At 45.3% G+C, this 16,382-nt stretch overlaps 1 protein-coding gene across 2 annotated transcripts in view; it reads left to right on the top strand.

The window, feature by feature from the left end:
* Kremen1 (kringle containing transmembrane protein 1) overlaps positions 1-16,382 on the top strand; it is an 84,532-nt gene that overhangs the window by 29,019 nt on the left and 39,131 nt on the right. For both annotated transcript variants that reach the window (XM_012950014.2, XM_045132590.1), the window contains exon 3: positions 6,965-7,056. In XM_012950014.2, coding sequence (XP_012805468.2) covers positions 6,965-7,056 — 92 coding nt within the window. The remainder of the gene's footprint in view (positions 1-6,964; positions 7,057-16,382) is intronic.

Genomic DNA, 16,382 nt, shown 5'->3' on the forward strand with positions numbered 1-16,382 from the left:
AGGTGTGGTAATGCATACCTGTAAACCCAGCACTCGGGAGATAGAGGAAGGAGGGCCAAGAGTTCAAAGTCATCTTCAAAAAAATGAAACAAAACAAGGTAAACGCTTGTTCCAAAAATTTCTTTAAACACCACGGGATGCTTAATGTTTAAATAGTTAGTACCTTCTTTGTTTGTTTGTTTGAGGTAGGGTTTCACTCTAGCTCAGGATGACCTGGAACTCACTATGTAGTCTCAGGGTAGCCTTGAACTCATGGTGGACCTCCTACCTCTGCCTCCTGAGTGCTGGGATTAAAGGCATGCACCACCATGCCTGGCCTAGTTAGTACCCTTCTCACCTCTTTCCCTGAAATTATATGTATTGCTTCTTGCTTTGCTGGGATTTTTTTTTGGGGGGGGGTGGGAAGGAAGTGGGATAGAGACAAGGTCTCATTTTAGCCCAGGCTGACCTGCAGCTCATTCTGTAGCCCAGGCTGGCCTCAAATTCATGGTTACCTTTCTACCTTAGCTTCTTTCTTTCATTTACTTATTAGGGATATAGAAAGAGAATAGGCATGCCAGGGCCTATAGCCACTGCAAATGAACTCTAGATGCATGCATCACCTTGTGCATCTGGCTTATGTGGGTCCTGGAGAATTGAACTTGGGTCTTTAGGCCTTGCAGGCAGGTGTCTTAACCACTAAGCCATCTTGCCAGCCCTTCCTTAACTTCTTTAGTGTTGGGATTAATGGCATGTGCTACCATGCCCAGCTAGTAGTTTTTGTATATTATTGTTGACGTTATATATATGCTCATTGAACAATTGTTCATTTTATTTTCAAATCAATACATATTAGATTTTGTATAGAGGAACATTGAGAAGATTCTGGCATATTAGCTTTCCCTAACTTTGTTTGCTTGCTTCCTTTTCCTTTTCTTTTCTTTTGGTTTTGTGAGGTAGGGTCTCACTTTAGCCCAGGCTGACCTGGAATTCACTGTGTAGTCTCAGGGTGGCCTCGAACTCACAGCAATTCTCCTACCTCTGCCTCCCAGCCACTGCAAACAAACTCGAGACGCATGCATCACCTTGTGCATCTGGTTTATGTGGGTCCTGGAGAATCGAACCTAGGTCTTTAGGCTTTGCAGGTAAACACCTTAACTGCTAAACCATCTCTTCAGCCTTCCCCTAGCTTTTCTATTCATAGGAATAGGTGGGTTGGGAAGAATGTTTAAGCAGAGAAATGAGTGGGTTTTATTTTTTTAATTTTTTATTTTTACATAGCTACTTTTCTTGTTCTGAAGTGGGTCTTTTTTTTGTTATTGTTTTTCAAGGTAGGGTCTCACTCTAGTCCATGCTGACCTGTAATTCACTATGTAGTCTCAGGGTGACCTCGAACTCATAGCGATCCTCTTACCTCTGCCTCCCAAGTGCTGGGATTAAAGGTATGCCCCACCACACCTGGTTTAAACAGTTTCAATTCTTTTCAGAAGAGCTATTTTTAAGTATGACTTTAAGGTAAAATTTAATTTTGCTTTTGTTTTTGTTTTTTGAGGTAGGGTTTCACTCTGTAGCCCAGGCTGACCTGGAATTCACTGTGTAGTCTCAGGTTGGCCTAGAACTCACAGTGATTCTCCTACCTCTGCCTCCTGAGTGCTGGGATTAAAGGTGTGTGCCACCACACCCAGCTAAAATTTAAATTTCTAATGGGGTTTACATGAAAAATTCCCCCCTCCAATAAATTAGCACCCAAGAGTACTTACTAACAGACTTATAGAAATGCACCAATAAGTATCTGTTAAGAGGGCTGGAGAGATGACTTAGTGGTTAAGCACTTGCCTGTGAAACCTAAATTCCCCAGTTAGAGGCTGGATTCACCAGGACCCATGTTAGCCAGATGCACAAGGGGTGCACGCGTCTGGAGTTCGTTTGCAATAGCTGGAGGTCCTGTCAGGCCCATTCTCTCTCTCTCTATCTCTCTATCTGCCCCTCTCTCTCTCTCTCTCTGTCTGTCACCCTCAAATAAATAAATAAAAATGAACAAAATCCTTAAAAAATATATCTGTTAAGAGCACAGGAGGCAGTGAGCACCTTCCCCCTGGCTGGATGCAGCCCTTTGATTTGCTGGAATGTAGCAGACCTGAATGACCAGTTCATACTTCAGATAGGAGAGGCTGGAATTGCTGATGGTTATCAGAGTCCAGGCCCTGGGTCTTAGCATTGCCCTGGTATAAGGACAGGTTTGCTTGCTGTTCATTGAGCTATTCTGATACTGTTCAGGATGGCTTTGACATTGATAATAAACAGTTGTTTTTCTAAGGGCTTTCCCCAGTACTACATCAAAGCTGACCACTGACTAGAGGGAGGAAAATGACAGTGAAATACTGTTTAAAGAAAGGCTTTTATACATGGTCTCCTACTTCGATTTCTCAGTTGACACCAGACACCATGTTTGTCTTGTGTGACTTTTCAGCCCATCACATCTGAGATGTCTGAGAACTACCCTAGTGATGGGAACACAGTTCTCTAGGCTGGGCTGGAGGTATTTGGATTAGAGGGGGAGGCAGAAAATAGAGAAGAGCAGAATTGGCACTGGCACCTGCCTTCAGGCACAAAAAAAAAAAAAAAAAAAAAAGAACCCTTTGTGCCTGGGGGAAGCTTATCTTTTATGCCACACAATAGGTTTATCCGCTCAGGTCCAGATCGGGATTGCTCAAAGCTCCCGGCTGCTGGGGTCTTTATGCCTGTTTCCTGCCTAACTGGAGTGTCGGGTTTCCAGTATTTGCAGTCAAATAAAAGGGCCTTGGAAAGTAGTGAAGACAGGCAGGCTCTTCTGTGTGTCCAGCGGCCCCTGGGCCCCTGTCATTTGTTGAAATTGCTTCGTCAATGTCGCCCTTTATTGTCATGATGTCGCTGCCCCAGAGAGGACCCTAAAGGGAATTGATTGCCACATCAGGAGTTACAGGACACAGGTTCTAATAGAAATGCCTGCGTGATTTCGTTCCGGAGTTTCTGAAGGGGTCTCTCTGTGTTTTAAGGAGGGAGTAGAACTCACTTCTGTCAGATGCGAGTTTACCAGTCTGGTGGTGTTGGAAGCTTACCAGTGGGGTCTTTATTGTGTAAATTTATTTTGATTTTTAAAACTTACATACTTGTAACTGGGCATGGTGGCTTTTGCCTTCACTTGGGTGGCTGAGGTAGTAAGATCACTGTGAGCTTGAGGCAGCCCATGGGTTACAGAGTAAACTCCAAATCATCCTAGGCTAGAGTGAGACTCTGTTTCAAAAATAAATAAATAAATAAAATTATACACACACACACACACACACACACACACACATACACATTTATATTCATATGATATATATGATATATAAGGAAGGGGGAGATGGCTGCCGGCTGGCCCAAGTTTGATTCCCCAGTACCAGAGTAAAGCCAAATGCACAAAATGGTGTATGCATCTAGAGTTTGTTTGCACTGGTAAGACCTAATAAAAATATTTTGTGTAAGACCATCATAATAGGAGGAAAAGATGATGACCTCAAAATAAAAGAGACTGATTGAGAGGGGAAGGGGATAGGATGGACAGTGGAGTTTCATAGGGGAAGGTGGGATGAGGGAGGGAATTACCATGGGATATTGTTTACAATTATGGAAGTTCTCAATAAAAAATAATTTTAAAAATTAAAAAAATATTCTCTGTGTGTGTGTGTGTGTGTGTGTGTGTGTGTGTGTGTGTATTTTTTTTAAGGTAGGGTCTTACTCTAGCCCAGATTGACCTAGATGTCTCATGCTAGCCTCGAACTCATGGCAATCCTCCTACCTCTGTCTCCCAAGTGCTGGAATTAAAGGCATGCACCACCACCCCCGGCTTAATAAAAATATTTTTAGCAACAACAAAAAAATTAAAAATCCACACATCGGAGCCATGTGTAGGACTCAAGCCTTTAATCCCAGCACTCAGGAGGCAGAGGATTTCTGTGAGTTCAAGGCCAGCCTGGGACTCGAGTGAGAGTTCCAAGCCAACCTGGACTAGAATGAGACCTTGCCTTGAAAAAATAAACAAAAAAAAGCACAAATGGAGTATTTATTATCAAAAAAGAAAATAGGGCTAGAGAGATGGTTTAGTGGTTAAGGCAATTACCTGCAAAGCCTAAGGACCCATGTTCAATTATCCAGGTCCCACATAAGCCAGACACAAGGTGATACAAGTATGCAAAGTCACAAATGTGCACAAGGCGGCCCACACTCTGGAGTTCGGTTACAGTGGCAGGAAGTCCTAGTATGCCAATTCTCTCTCTTGCATAAAAAAAGGCCAGTCTGTTGGGCTTGCTCAAAAAAGAAAAAGAAAATAGGGCTGGAGAGATGGCTTAGCAGTTAAGGCACTTGCCTATGAAGCCTAAGGATTCATGTTTGATTCCCCAGTCAGTACCCACTGAAGCTGGATGCACAAGGTGGCACATGTATCTGGAGTTCATTTGCAGTGGCTGGAGGCCCTGGCATGCCCATTCTGTCTCTCTGCCTCTTTCCCTCTCTCTCTAATAAATAAAATAAATAATTTAAGTCAAAAAGAAAATAAGATCAGGGAAAAATTAAATCACCAATCACCTTGATTTAGTATACATTTTAAAAAATATTTACTTACGTATTTTGACAGAGAGAGAGGAGGGAGGGAGGGAGGAAGAGAATGAGCATGCCAGGACCTCCTGCCTCTGCAAATGAATTCCAGATGCATGCACCACCACTTTGTGCATCAGACTAGTATACATTTTCAAAACATGCAGTGATTGTGTCATCTCTGGTTTCATTGTTGGTTTTTCTTTTTTGGTTTTTCAAGGGAGGGTCTCACTGTAGCCCAGGCTGACTTGGAACTCACTATGTATGTAGTCTCAGATTGGCCTCAAACTCATAGCAATCTTCCTACCTCTGCTTCCTGTGCTGGGATCAAAGGTGTGCACCACCATTCCTGGTCTGTTTTCTTGAGAGAGGATCTTGCTCTGTAGTCTGTCTGGCACTGGGTGTATATAAAACCCAGGCTGGCATCAGACTTGTGTCAGTCCTTCTGCCTCTACTTCGCCTTCCTAAATAGTGACATTGCAGGGCTGGAGAGATGGCTTAGCGGTTAAGCGCTTGCCTGTGAAGCCTAAGGACCCCGGTTCGAGGCTCAGTTCCCCAGGTCCCACGTTAGCCAGATGCACAAGGGGGCGCACGCGTCTGGAGTTCGTTTGCAGAGGCTGGAAGCCCTGGCGCGCCCATTCTCTCTCTCTCCCTCTATCTGTCTTTCTCTCTGTGTCTGTCGCTCTCAAATAAATAGATTAATTAATTAAATTAAAAAAAATAGTGATATTGCAGGCTTGAACCACCAATGCTAGCTCGTTCTCCTTCTCCTCCCCCTTTCTCATGTGTGCATATGTGTTTGGTAGGTGCGTGTATATATGCATGTTTGTACGTTATAGACACACATGTATATGGAGGCCAGAAGTCAGCATGTCTTCCTCTATCACTGTCTGCCTTATTCTTTGAGACAGGAGCTGTTACTGAACCCAGAGCTCACTGATTAGACTGGACTAGCTAGCCAGTGAGCTCCAGGGATTCCATCTCCACTTTCCCAGCACTAGGATTCCAGGCTCACAGCAGGTAGCTGGCACTTGTGTGCAGATTAGGGACCCAGTACCTCAGTCCCTCCTCATGTTTGCATAGCAAGCACTTTATCTATGAGCCATCTCACTAGTCTTGTTTTCTTTTTTGTTTTTGGTTTTTCGAGGTAGGGTCTCACTTTGGTCCAGGCTGACCTGGAATTAACTCTGTAGTCTCAGGGTGGCCTTGAACTCATGGCAGTCCTCCTACCTCTGCCTCCCGAGTGCTGGGATTAAAGGCGTGCGCCACCACGCCCGGCTAGTCTTGTTTTCTTTCTTTCTTTCTTTCTTTTTATTGACAACTTCCATAATTGTAAACAATATGCCATGGTAATTCCCTCCCTTCCCCCACTTTTCCCTTTGAAACGCCACTGTCTATCATATCCCCTCCCCATCTCAATCAGTCTTTTAGTCATTTATTTTATTTTAGGTTTTTCGAGGTAGGGTCTCACTCTGGCCCAGGCTGACCTGGAATTAACTATATAGTCTCAGTCTCAGGGTGGCCTCAAACTCACAGCAATCCTCCTATCTCTGCGTCCCAAGTGCTGGGATTAAAGGCGTGCTCCACCACGCCCAGCTTCAATCAGTCTTTTATATTGATGTCATGATTTTTTCCTCCTTTTATGATGGTCTTATGTAAGTGGTGTCAGGCACTGTAATGTCATGGATATCCAGGCCATTTTGTGTCTGGAGGAGCACATTGTAAGGAGTCCTACCCTTCCTTTGGCTCTTACATTCTTTCTGCCACCTCTTCCGCAATGGACCCTGAGTCTTGGAAGGTATGATTGAAGTATTTCAGTGCTGAGCACTCCTCTGTCACTTCTCAGCACCATGGTGCCTCCTGAGTCATCCCAAGGTCACTGCCATCTGAAACAAGAAGATTCTCTAACCAAAAGTGAGAGTAGCATTAATATATGGTTATGAAGAGAGAAGTGCTTACTGGGCAGTTTGATGAGCATAGTATAGACATTTAGCCAGACAGCAGCAGACGTTACACCCCTAGGGCTCATGACTACCCCTGTTGTAGGTTTTCAGTTTTTTGAGGTAGAGTCTCGCTCTAGCCCAGGCTGATTTGGAATTCACTATGTAGTCTCAGCGCGGCCTCGAACTCACAGCGATCCTCCTACCTCTGCCTCCCAGGTGCTGGGATTAAAGGCGTGCGCCACCATGCCCAGCAAGACCTAGCCTGCTCTCATTGTTAATACGAGATGACATTGAGATACATCATTCATGGAACCCAAAACCCGTCTGTATATATATAGGGAGAGAGAGAAAGAGAGAGAGAGGAAAGAAACAGCAACCTAGGTGACCAAACGTGACCAATGTCATCAGCATGTCTTTATTCCTAACAGAAATCCGGATGGCGACGTGAGCCCTTGGTGCTATGTGGCCGAGCATGAGGACGGCGTCTACTGGAAGTACTGTGAGATTCCCGCCTGCCAGAGTAAGACGTCTCCTTGTGCCGGTTCCCGGGGCCTGAGCACCAGCTCTGAGAAGGGGACCCCCACCAGAGGTCATGTAGCTCTGGCTGGTGGGTTTCAGAAGTGTGTGCAAGGAGAAGCACCTTGGGCTGAGGGCGACTTCTTCTCTGGTCGAAGTTCTTTAGGAATAGGGATGCCCATTTTTACAGTACCCCCTTCTCTAGGTATTGCTCCATTGAGAATTTGCACCTTCCATGAGGAGAGGGCAGCTGCTCAGTACCAGGCTTGGGGGCGGGGGGGATACTTCCTACTTTCTGAGGTGAACTTTTGGAAATGAACCTCTTTACACAAGGTGAAACCAAGTTAGAATACTTGTTATGTCATAGCATGCCCCTTGATTTTATTTGATTTATTGTCTTCAAGTTTCCTGAAAAGGGGTGCTCAGCTAGTGACTTGTTAAATCCCCCATAAGCCCCATGCTCCTCTTTTTCTTCACATTAGTAACTAGTGTTCTATTGCATTTCCATGGTAACAATTCACAGTTTGGTTCCTTTAGCCTGTTAGTAAAAGACCTGATTCCTTACTGTTTACTCATTCATTCCTGTATTCAGTTGTTATATTCAAGAAACAAAGACAAAGGATACCCAATCCGTAGGGAATACTTTGGTATCCAGTGAATCTTTTTTTTTTTCCAACTCCCCTTTTGTTATGGTTCCAGGGTATAATGGCACATGTCTGTAATTCCAGTACTCCAAACCTTGAAGCAGGATGACCTTGACTTCCAGGCCAGCCTCAGCTACATAACAAGACCGTGTCTTAAAAACAGTTTTTTTTTTTTTTTTAATTCTTTTCTTTTTGTTGTTGGTGTTGTTGTTGTTTTGAGGTAAGGTCTCACTCTAGCCCAGGCTGACCTGGAATTCACTATGTTGTCTCAGGGTGGCCTCGAACTCACGGCGATCCTTCTACCGCTGCCTCCCGAGTGCTGGGATTAAAGGCGTTTGCCACAACGCCCAGCTATTTGTTTATTTATTTAAGAGAGAGAAGGAGGGTGAAAGAGAGAGAGAGAGAGAGAGAATGAGCTTGAGCACACCAGGCCCTCCAGCCACTGCCGAGGAGCTCCAGACTCATGCTCCACCTTGTACCTATGGCTTGTGTGGGCTCTGGGGGAGCAAACCTGGGTCCTTTGGCTTTGCAGACAAACATAAGTGCCTTAACCACTAAGCCATCTCCCCAGCCTCCTCCCTGCCCCCCAATTTTTAAAAAAATAATGTGGGCTGAGTTGATGGCTCAATGGTTAAGAGCACTTGGTACGCAAGTATGAGGGGCCTGGAAGAGCCTGAAATGGCATGAGTTAAATCCCTAGTACCCATGTGAAAAGCTGCGCATGGCCACGCACACCTCTAACCCTAGCCCTGTGTGGAGCAGAGACGAGAGAATTACTGGGTCTCACTGGTTACCCAGTCTGACTGGCAGCAGCAGCTCTGGGTCCAGTGTGAGACACTCACTATCTGAAGGAAATAACACACAGGAACGATGCAGGAGGACACCCAGCATTCTCCTCTGCTCTCCAAACATGTGCACAGGGCGTGCACCTCTGTGTGACACACACATACTATACACGCGGGCCCCTGAAATTAAAAAGTTGAAAAAAAATTTATTTATTTAATTTTTTTTCTATTTATTTGACAGAGAAAGAGAGAGAATAGGTGTACTAGGGCCTCTAGCCATTGCAGATGAACTCCAGACATGTGCACCCCCTTGTGCATCTGGCTAACGTGGGTCCTAGGGAATCAATCCTGGGGCCTTTGGCTTTGCAGGCAAATGCCTTAACCACTAAGCCATCCTTCCATCCCATAAGTTGAAATTTTTATTTATTTTATTTTTATTTATTTATTTATTTATTTATTTGACAGAGAGAGACAAAGTGGGCATGCCAGGGCCTTCAGCCATTGCAAATGAACTCCAGATGTGTGCACCCCCTTGTGCATCTGGCTAATGTGGGTCCTGGGGAATCGAACCTGAGTCCTTTGGCCTTGCAGGCAAACTCCTGAACCACTAAACCATCCCTCCAGCCCCCGTAAGTTGAAAATTTGAAGGACGGTTTCACAGAAAGTTTTAAGTCTGGGAATTGAGCCTGGTTCTGCATTCATCCCCTGGGATCTGAGAGGGCTGATTTCCAGCGCCTCCTCCTCCCCCATAGCTACCAACATCTGAAGATGCTCGAGCCTCCGACGTAAAATGGTGGTATTTGCATATAACCTGACCATCTTCCCACTGCTGTAAGTTACTTACAATAGATTATTTCTGTGTTGATGCCAATGCCATATAAACGCTGCAGAAATGGCTGCTGTCTGCTATTGTTCAGAGAATAATCTGAAGAAAAAGGTCTGTACGTGTTCACTGTGGATGGAGGAGGAAGGTTTTCCCAAATATTTTCAGTGCATGGAGGAATCTGTTCAGGTGCAGCCTGCAGACACAGAATTTACTAATGTGAATTCAAAATATTACGTAGATACTCAATTTTGGAATTTTTAAAGAATTTATTTATTTTTATGTGTTTTTTTAGAGACAGAGGGACAGAGAATGGGTACACGAGGGCCTCTAGCCATTGCAAACAAACTCCAGATGCATGCGCCATAATGTGCATCTGGCTAACGTGGACCTGGAGAATTGAACCTGGGTCGTTAGGCTTTGCAGGCAAGTACCTTAACTGCTAAACCATCTCTCCAGCCCAGTGTTTGAATTTTTGGTGGAGTATTGACAGGGTTCTGTGCACCCCAGGCTGGCCTTGAACTCCTGTTCTTTTTGCCTCTATTTCTTTTTCTTTAAGTTTTTTTTTTAAATATTTTATTTATTTGAGAGGGAAAAAGAGACACAGAGAGAGAATGAGCACTCCAGGGTCACCAGCCACTGAAAAAAAACCCAGATGCATGTGCCACCTTGTGCATCTGGCTTATGTGGGTTCTGGGGACTTGAACCTGAACCCTTAGGCTTTTCAGACAAGTGCGTTAGCTGCTAAGCCATCTCTCCAGCCCTATTTCTTTTCTTTTCTTTTTTTTAAAAATATTTTTGTTTATTTTTATTTATTTGAGAGTAACAGACAGAGAGAAAGAGAAAGAGAAAGAGAATGGGCATGCCAGAGCCTCCAGCCACTGCAAAGGAACTCCAGATGCATGCGCCCCCTTGTGCATCTGTCTTATGTGGGTCCTGGGGAATCGAGCCTTGGACCAGCATCCTTAGGCAAGCGCTTAACTGCTAAGCCATCTCTCCAGCCCACTTTCTTTTTTTTTTTTTTTTTTTTGCTTTTTTGAGGTAGGGTCTCACTCTGGTCCAGGCTGACCTGGAATTAACTCTGTAGTCTCAGGGTGGCCTTGAACTCACGGCGATCTTCCTACCTCTACCTCCCAAGTGCTGGGATTAAAGGCATGCGCCACCACGCCTGGCTCTTTTTTCTTTAAGTATTTTTATATATTTATTTGCAAAGAGAGAGAATATGGGCATGGAACGGCCTCTAGCCATGCATATAAACTCCAGATGAATGTGCCACATTGTGCATCTGGCTTTACGTGAGTCCTGGGGAATTGAACCCAGGTCATTAGGCTTTGTAGGCAAATGCCTTAACTGCTGAGCCATATGCCCAGCCCTCTCCCTCTAAAGTGCTAGGATTATAGGTATGAATTTGCCATTCCTGAGATGGATAGATGGATGGACAGATGGATAGGTAGGTAGGTAGGTAGGTAGATGATTGATTGATTGATAGATAGATAGATAGATAGATAGATAGATAGATAATTTTTGAGACAGGGTCTTAATATGTAGCCCTGGCTGTCCTGGTTCTCATTAGGTAGTCTAGGCTATCTTGAACTTGTGGCAGTCCTTCTGCCTCTGCCTCCTGAATGCTGAGATTACAGGTCTGCACCACCAGGCATGGCCTACTTCTGGTTCTCCTGCCTCCACCTCCCAAGTACTAGGATCACAAGCATGCCCCACCATGCCTGGATTTAAATTTTTACTATTGTTTTTGCAGCGCTGGGGATAGAAACCCAAGACCCAGTCAGTACATGCCAGGCAAAGCACTCTGACCCTGAACTACACCCCAAACCCCAGTATATCATTTTACCACATCATGCTTTTTAAAAAGTATTTTATTTTATTTTTATTTATATATTTGTATGAGAGAGAGGCTACTAGAGAGAATGGGCACACCAGGGCTTCTAGCCTCTGCAAATGAACTCCAGATGTGTGCACCACCTTGTACAGCTGGCTTACATGGGTCCTGGGGAATTGAACCTGGGTCCTTTGTGCCTTACCTACTAAGCCATCTCTCCAGCCCTAGAATAATTTAATTTTTTATTTAACTATTAGAGACAAAGAGAGGGAGGGAGAGAGAGAGTGAGAATGGACACACCAGGGCTTCCAGCCACTGAAAACAAATACCAGGTGCATGTGCCACCATGTGCATCTGGCTTACATGGGACCTGGAGAATCGAACCAGGGTCCTTGGACTTCACAAGCATGTGCCTTAACCACCAAGCCACCTCTCCAGCCCTAGAATACAATTTTAAACATGCCACAGGAGCACAGTCTTTCTTCCTAACACTAAGCTAAGCCTCTAAGCCCAATTTCCCCTCAATGTAAACCTGCCCTTTCCTCTTACTCCTCAGGTCAGGAAGCCTGTGTTTGCAGAGTCACAGGGGTTTATGTGGGACACGGGACACGGGACCCCATTCTCTCAGACCAGCAGTGTTAGTTCTGGTTCCTCGGTGGGAAAGAGAAGGCCGCTGATGCACGCCTGAAGGCTCTTTATTCACTGCTTTAAACTCAGACTTCCTGTTGCCACCACTGTCTGGCAGTTAGGCTCAACTTTTCTATCCTTCCAACTTGAGTGTGCCTTAATTCAGTCCCCAAATTGAGAAAACTGTAAAGGCCAAAAGAATGGTTTTTTTGCTCAGTCTGCTTAATCAGATATTTTAAATGAAAAAAACATCTTACTTGGCAGAAACCGTGTATAGCAGAAAGGGGCAGAGGAGAGGAGGGCAGATTTTCCTCGGTCCATCTGTTCTACACAAAGATGGTCTTTTATACCAGCCTCTGTCATTCTCTCAGTAATGGTTAAGAGGGGATTCCAGTCTTGGCACTTTTATTTGGAAAGATAATCCTCGGCCCACATTTATAAAATATAATTTAGGCCAGTAGGAGCTGATTCATGTGGTCATTGAAACTAGGCTGCAGAAAAGAGTTAAAATAATCCTAACAAACTAGTATATTTCTAGCTAATAATATCTACCAGATAGTCTTCTTGGTTCCAAAAAAGGGAAATGAAATCCTATTTCTTTCTTTCTTTCTTTCTTTTTTTTTTTTTTTTTTTTCTTCTGGTCCCTTGAAATCCTTCTCAAATGGTCTGGGTATGGAGACACGTAGAAGGTGGGAATGAGGAGTCAGTACCTGGCTCATGGCAGGGGTCAGAGGAGTTGTGGAGAGTGAGCAGCATCTGGCTTTGATCCTTAGGAAGGTCCTATGGTTTACCCCGTGGTACCAGACCAAAACCCTGCCCTTGACTCTGGCAGAATGCTGTGCTTCCAGTGTGTTTGAATAACAATTGAGGAAAACTGATCTGCTGTCGGTGGCAGGAGACCCGAGGAATAATATTCTGGTGGGTTTAATAGGTGCCTCTTCAGGGTCAATTTTCCTTGATTTTCTGGACATGAAGTTAGAATTTTATGAATACTACCATCCACTGTGTAAAGCCCACTTAGTCATGATTAGCTCTGGACTTGTCTTACAGGAAGGGGCCTGTGACGCGGTCAGGTTCCTGGAAGTCCGTTTCTGAATCTAGCAGGGCCGGGTGGGGGTGAATGTTAAGGGACGGAGGATTGAATGGTGGTCCATTGTGTGGAGACTGGAACCTCTGCCCCTTGGTGTGTCATGAGAAGTGCAGCAGTGGGCCAAAGCAAAGATGGGGTATGATCCAAAAGAGAAATCTGGACCAGCTCTTGACCTACAAAGCCCAGGTCAGAACTTAACTTAAAGGGGAATAAGTCTACGTCACTGGATTTGCCCTTCAAACTGCTTCTGCCAGGATGGTTCTCCAAACCCCAAGTTCTGAGAGCTAACAGGGGAAATACAGACTTTAAAATTAAGTCCCAGGGCTGGAGAGATGGCTTAGCAATTAAGGTGCTTGTCTGCAAAGCCAAGGGACCCAGGTTCGATTCCCCAGGACCCACATAAGCCAGATGCACAAGGTGGCACATGCATCTGGAGTTCGTTTGCAGTGGTGTGAGTCCCTGACACACCCATTTTTCTTTCTCTTTCTTTCAAATAAATAATAATTATTATTATTTTAAAAATTAAATCTAAGTCTTTAAGTTTAGTACTCCTAAAGATCCCCCTTCTACATTTCTGTTGAGAGGGTGGGGAATTATTTGACCTAATATCCTTTACATATTTCTAATTATTATTATCATTGTAGCTCCTTTTATTTCTCTGGGCATGGTAAGCAAGTGCTTTTGCCACTGAGCCACACTCCAAGCCCTATTTCTTTTTCTTTTTTAAAAAAATTAGTTTTTTTTTTTTAAAGTTTATTTGAGAGAGAGAGCTTGGTCTCGCCAGGGCCTCCAGCCACTGCATACGAACTCCAGACGCGTGTGCACCCTTGTGTATCTGACTTACGTGGGTTCTGGGGAACTGAACCATGGTCCTTTGGCTTTGCAGGCAAGCTCATTAACTGCTAAGCCATTTCTCCAGCCCCTCTTTTTCTTTTTTCTACAGTAGTTATATTGTATTTTATTTAATCTTTATAACATCCCACAAAGTAAACAATGCCCAGAGCAGTTACGACTGTATCTGGAAGCTACATGCAGGCCCAGTATGTTTTTTGGAACTTGTGTTCTTAATGGCTGTGATACTCAAAGATGGCAAAATCTACGGGATTCTCACTGAAGGATCACCAAATGTGGTGGTTTGAACCTGAGCTGAGTGATGGCTTAGTGAAGTCTAAAGATCCAGGTTCGACTCCCCATTTGCTGTGTAAGCTAGATGTACAAGGTGGCACATGTGTCTAGAGTGTGTTTTCAGTGGCTGGAGGCCCTGGCATGCCAATTCTCCCCTCTCTGTCTCTCTCTCTCTCTGTCTGCCTGTTTCTCTCTCTCAAATAAATAAATAATTTTTTTTTTTTTTTAAATGAAGTGGAACCTTACTGGAGGGAGTGTGTTTCTGGGGATGAGCCTTGAGGTGTTACAGCCTGCCTTGCTTGCCGTTCTTTCTCTCTGCTTTCTTGGGCTGACATGACGCTGTCTTTCTCCTCCTTCCATACTTTCCCTTCCACAGCAGACTCTCTCTCTGGAGCTGTCTAAATCCTTTTCTTCTCTAAGTGCCTTTTTTTTTTTTTTTTTGCTTTTGAGATAGGGTCTTGCTCTATCTAGCACAGACTGACCTGGAATTCACTATGGAGTCTCAGGGTGGCCTCGAACTCACAGCAATCCTCCTACCTCTGCCTCCTGAGTGCTGGGATTAAAGGCATGTGTCACCACGTCCATCTTCTAAGTGACTAGGTGTTTTGTCCCAGTAACAAGAATGTACCAGTCCCTTTCTTTTTTGGCTCCTACCAGACGTCAGATCTTGTGCCAAGGCGTGAACCACAGTGTTTGTGAGCCTCTCATGTTAAGACAGCGGCACATGGCATGAGCGGATGAGCATGTGAAGGATACCGCATAGAAGTGAGGTTGGCCGGAGGTTGAGGACACTGAAGGAGACATGTGTGCGGACACGGCGGGAGGCTGCGGCCACGGGTTTTAGGGGGGGCTCTTAAGAGAAGGGGAGTCTTGGTGCAGAGCTTCTCAACTTTAAGGCACAGAAGATCACCCTCATCTTAGAAATGTGAACCCTTGTTCCATAGCTGTAGAGTAGGCCTGGAGTTCTACGTTCCTCCAAGTAGTAGGTTCTAGAGGTTAGGTTGAGTGGGACAGGGGAAGAGTGGGCACAGAGGCAGAACAGACAGATTTCCCAGTGTCCTCCCTCTGTCAGAGAAGCCTTGGTTCCAAAAGGAAGGTCAGCTGGGCGTAGGCGCATGCCTTTAATCCCAGCATTCGGGAGGCAGAGGTGGGGGGATCACCGTGAGTTCGAGGCCAGCCTGAGACTACGGAGTGAATTCCGGGTCAGCCTGGGCTATAGCAAGACATTACCTCGGCACGGGGGAGGGTCAGAAGGGAAGGTCATATGGTCTGATCGGTAGGAATCTGAGCTAATAGGACATCAGTGAGGCTGAGTTTAATGCTGAGTGTCCAAAGGAGATATTTCTCCACAGTTTCTTAAGCCTGTATGAGGAGGTTGGAGTGAGAAGTTTGCTACTGACATGGACTAGCGCTGAGAGTGAGCCCCTCTGCCACATGGCTCCCCAGTTCCATTGCGGTCAGGGACCTCACCAGTTCAAATTCTTTTCAACACCCGGGCCAGTTAAAGAGTGTGTTTTGCCTCAGCTGTTGGTAGTTGTTTCCTTACAGAAGTGCTGCCCAAAACCTGGGATTCGAAAGCTTGCGGTAGCGATCCCTGTTAAGAGCTTTGAGAGCTGAGTGAAGAGTATGGAAGAGAGCCAAGGGGGGCTGGAGAGGTGGCTTGGCGGTTAAGCACTTGCCTATGAAGCCTAAAGACCCCAGTTCGAGGCTCGATTCCCCAGGACCCATGTTAGCCAGATGCACAAGGGGAAGAGAGCCAAGGGCACTTTGGCAGTGGGGGCTGCACCATCTCTGCAGTGGCAGGCAGGCAGTCCCTTGGCTGTGGGAAGTGGTATGCTGCTGTTGGCATTTTTTCATTGCTTTGATGCCAGTGTGCTTCGGCTTCTGTTGAGTGCCCATAGCAAGCATTCTTTTGCTGAACTCTTGAACAGTTGTAGGAAGCAGGTGTGTGTCACTGTGGCTCCCTGTTCTTCAGATGCGACATTGAGGCTAGATGGTTACACGAGCTGATAAGAATCACACTGAAACAAAGGGGATCTGAATCTAGGATTCCTTGACAAGACTTGTTTCCTCTATGTTTTTGAAAGCAGGGGCCCCACGTTGGGTCCCTGCTATCGTTGAGGTCACTGTTGAGACTTTTCTGTATGGATTCTTTGGAAATTTAAGTTTTTAGTTCAGAGAGTATGGCGAATTATTAAGACTGCCTTCTCCGATATTGTGGAAACCAAAGGATTAGCTCCACGGCGACAGAAGGTCTGCAGTTCATGCCACTAGCTCTAAAAGTCATTTTCTTTGGGTCTGGGAAACGCCAGGCTCCCGCGGCAAAGCCGGCTGCCGTGGTGTCCAGGAAGCATTTGCTGCCGCCGAGCTCCTGTGTACAGTGCCGGGCCATCTCCGCG

The sequence above is a fragment of the Jaculus jaculus genome, chromosome 13 (genome assembly GCF_020740685.1).
Source record: "Jaculus jaculus isolate mJacJac1 chromosome 13, mJacJac1.mat.Y.cur, whole genome shotgun sequence".
Taxonomy (NCBI): Eukaryota; Metazoa; Chordata; class Mammalia; order Rodentia; family Dipodidae; genus Jaculus; species Jaculus jaculus.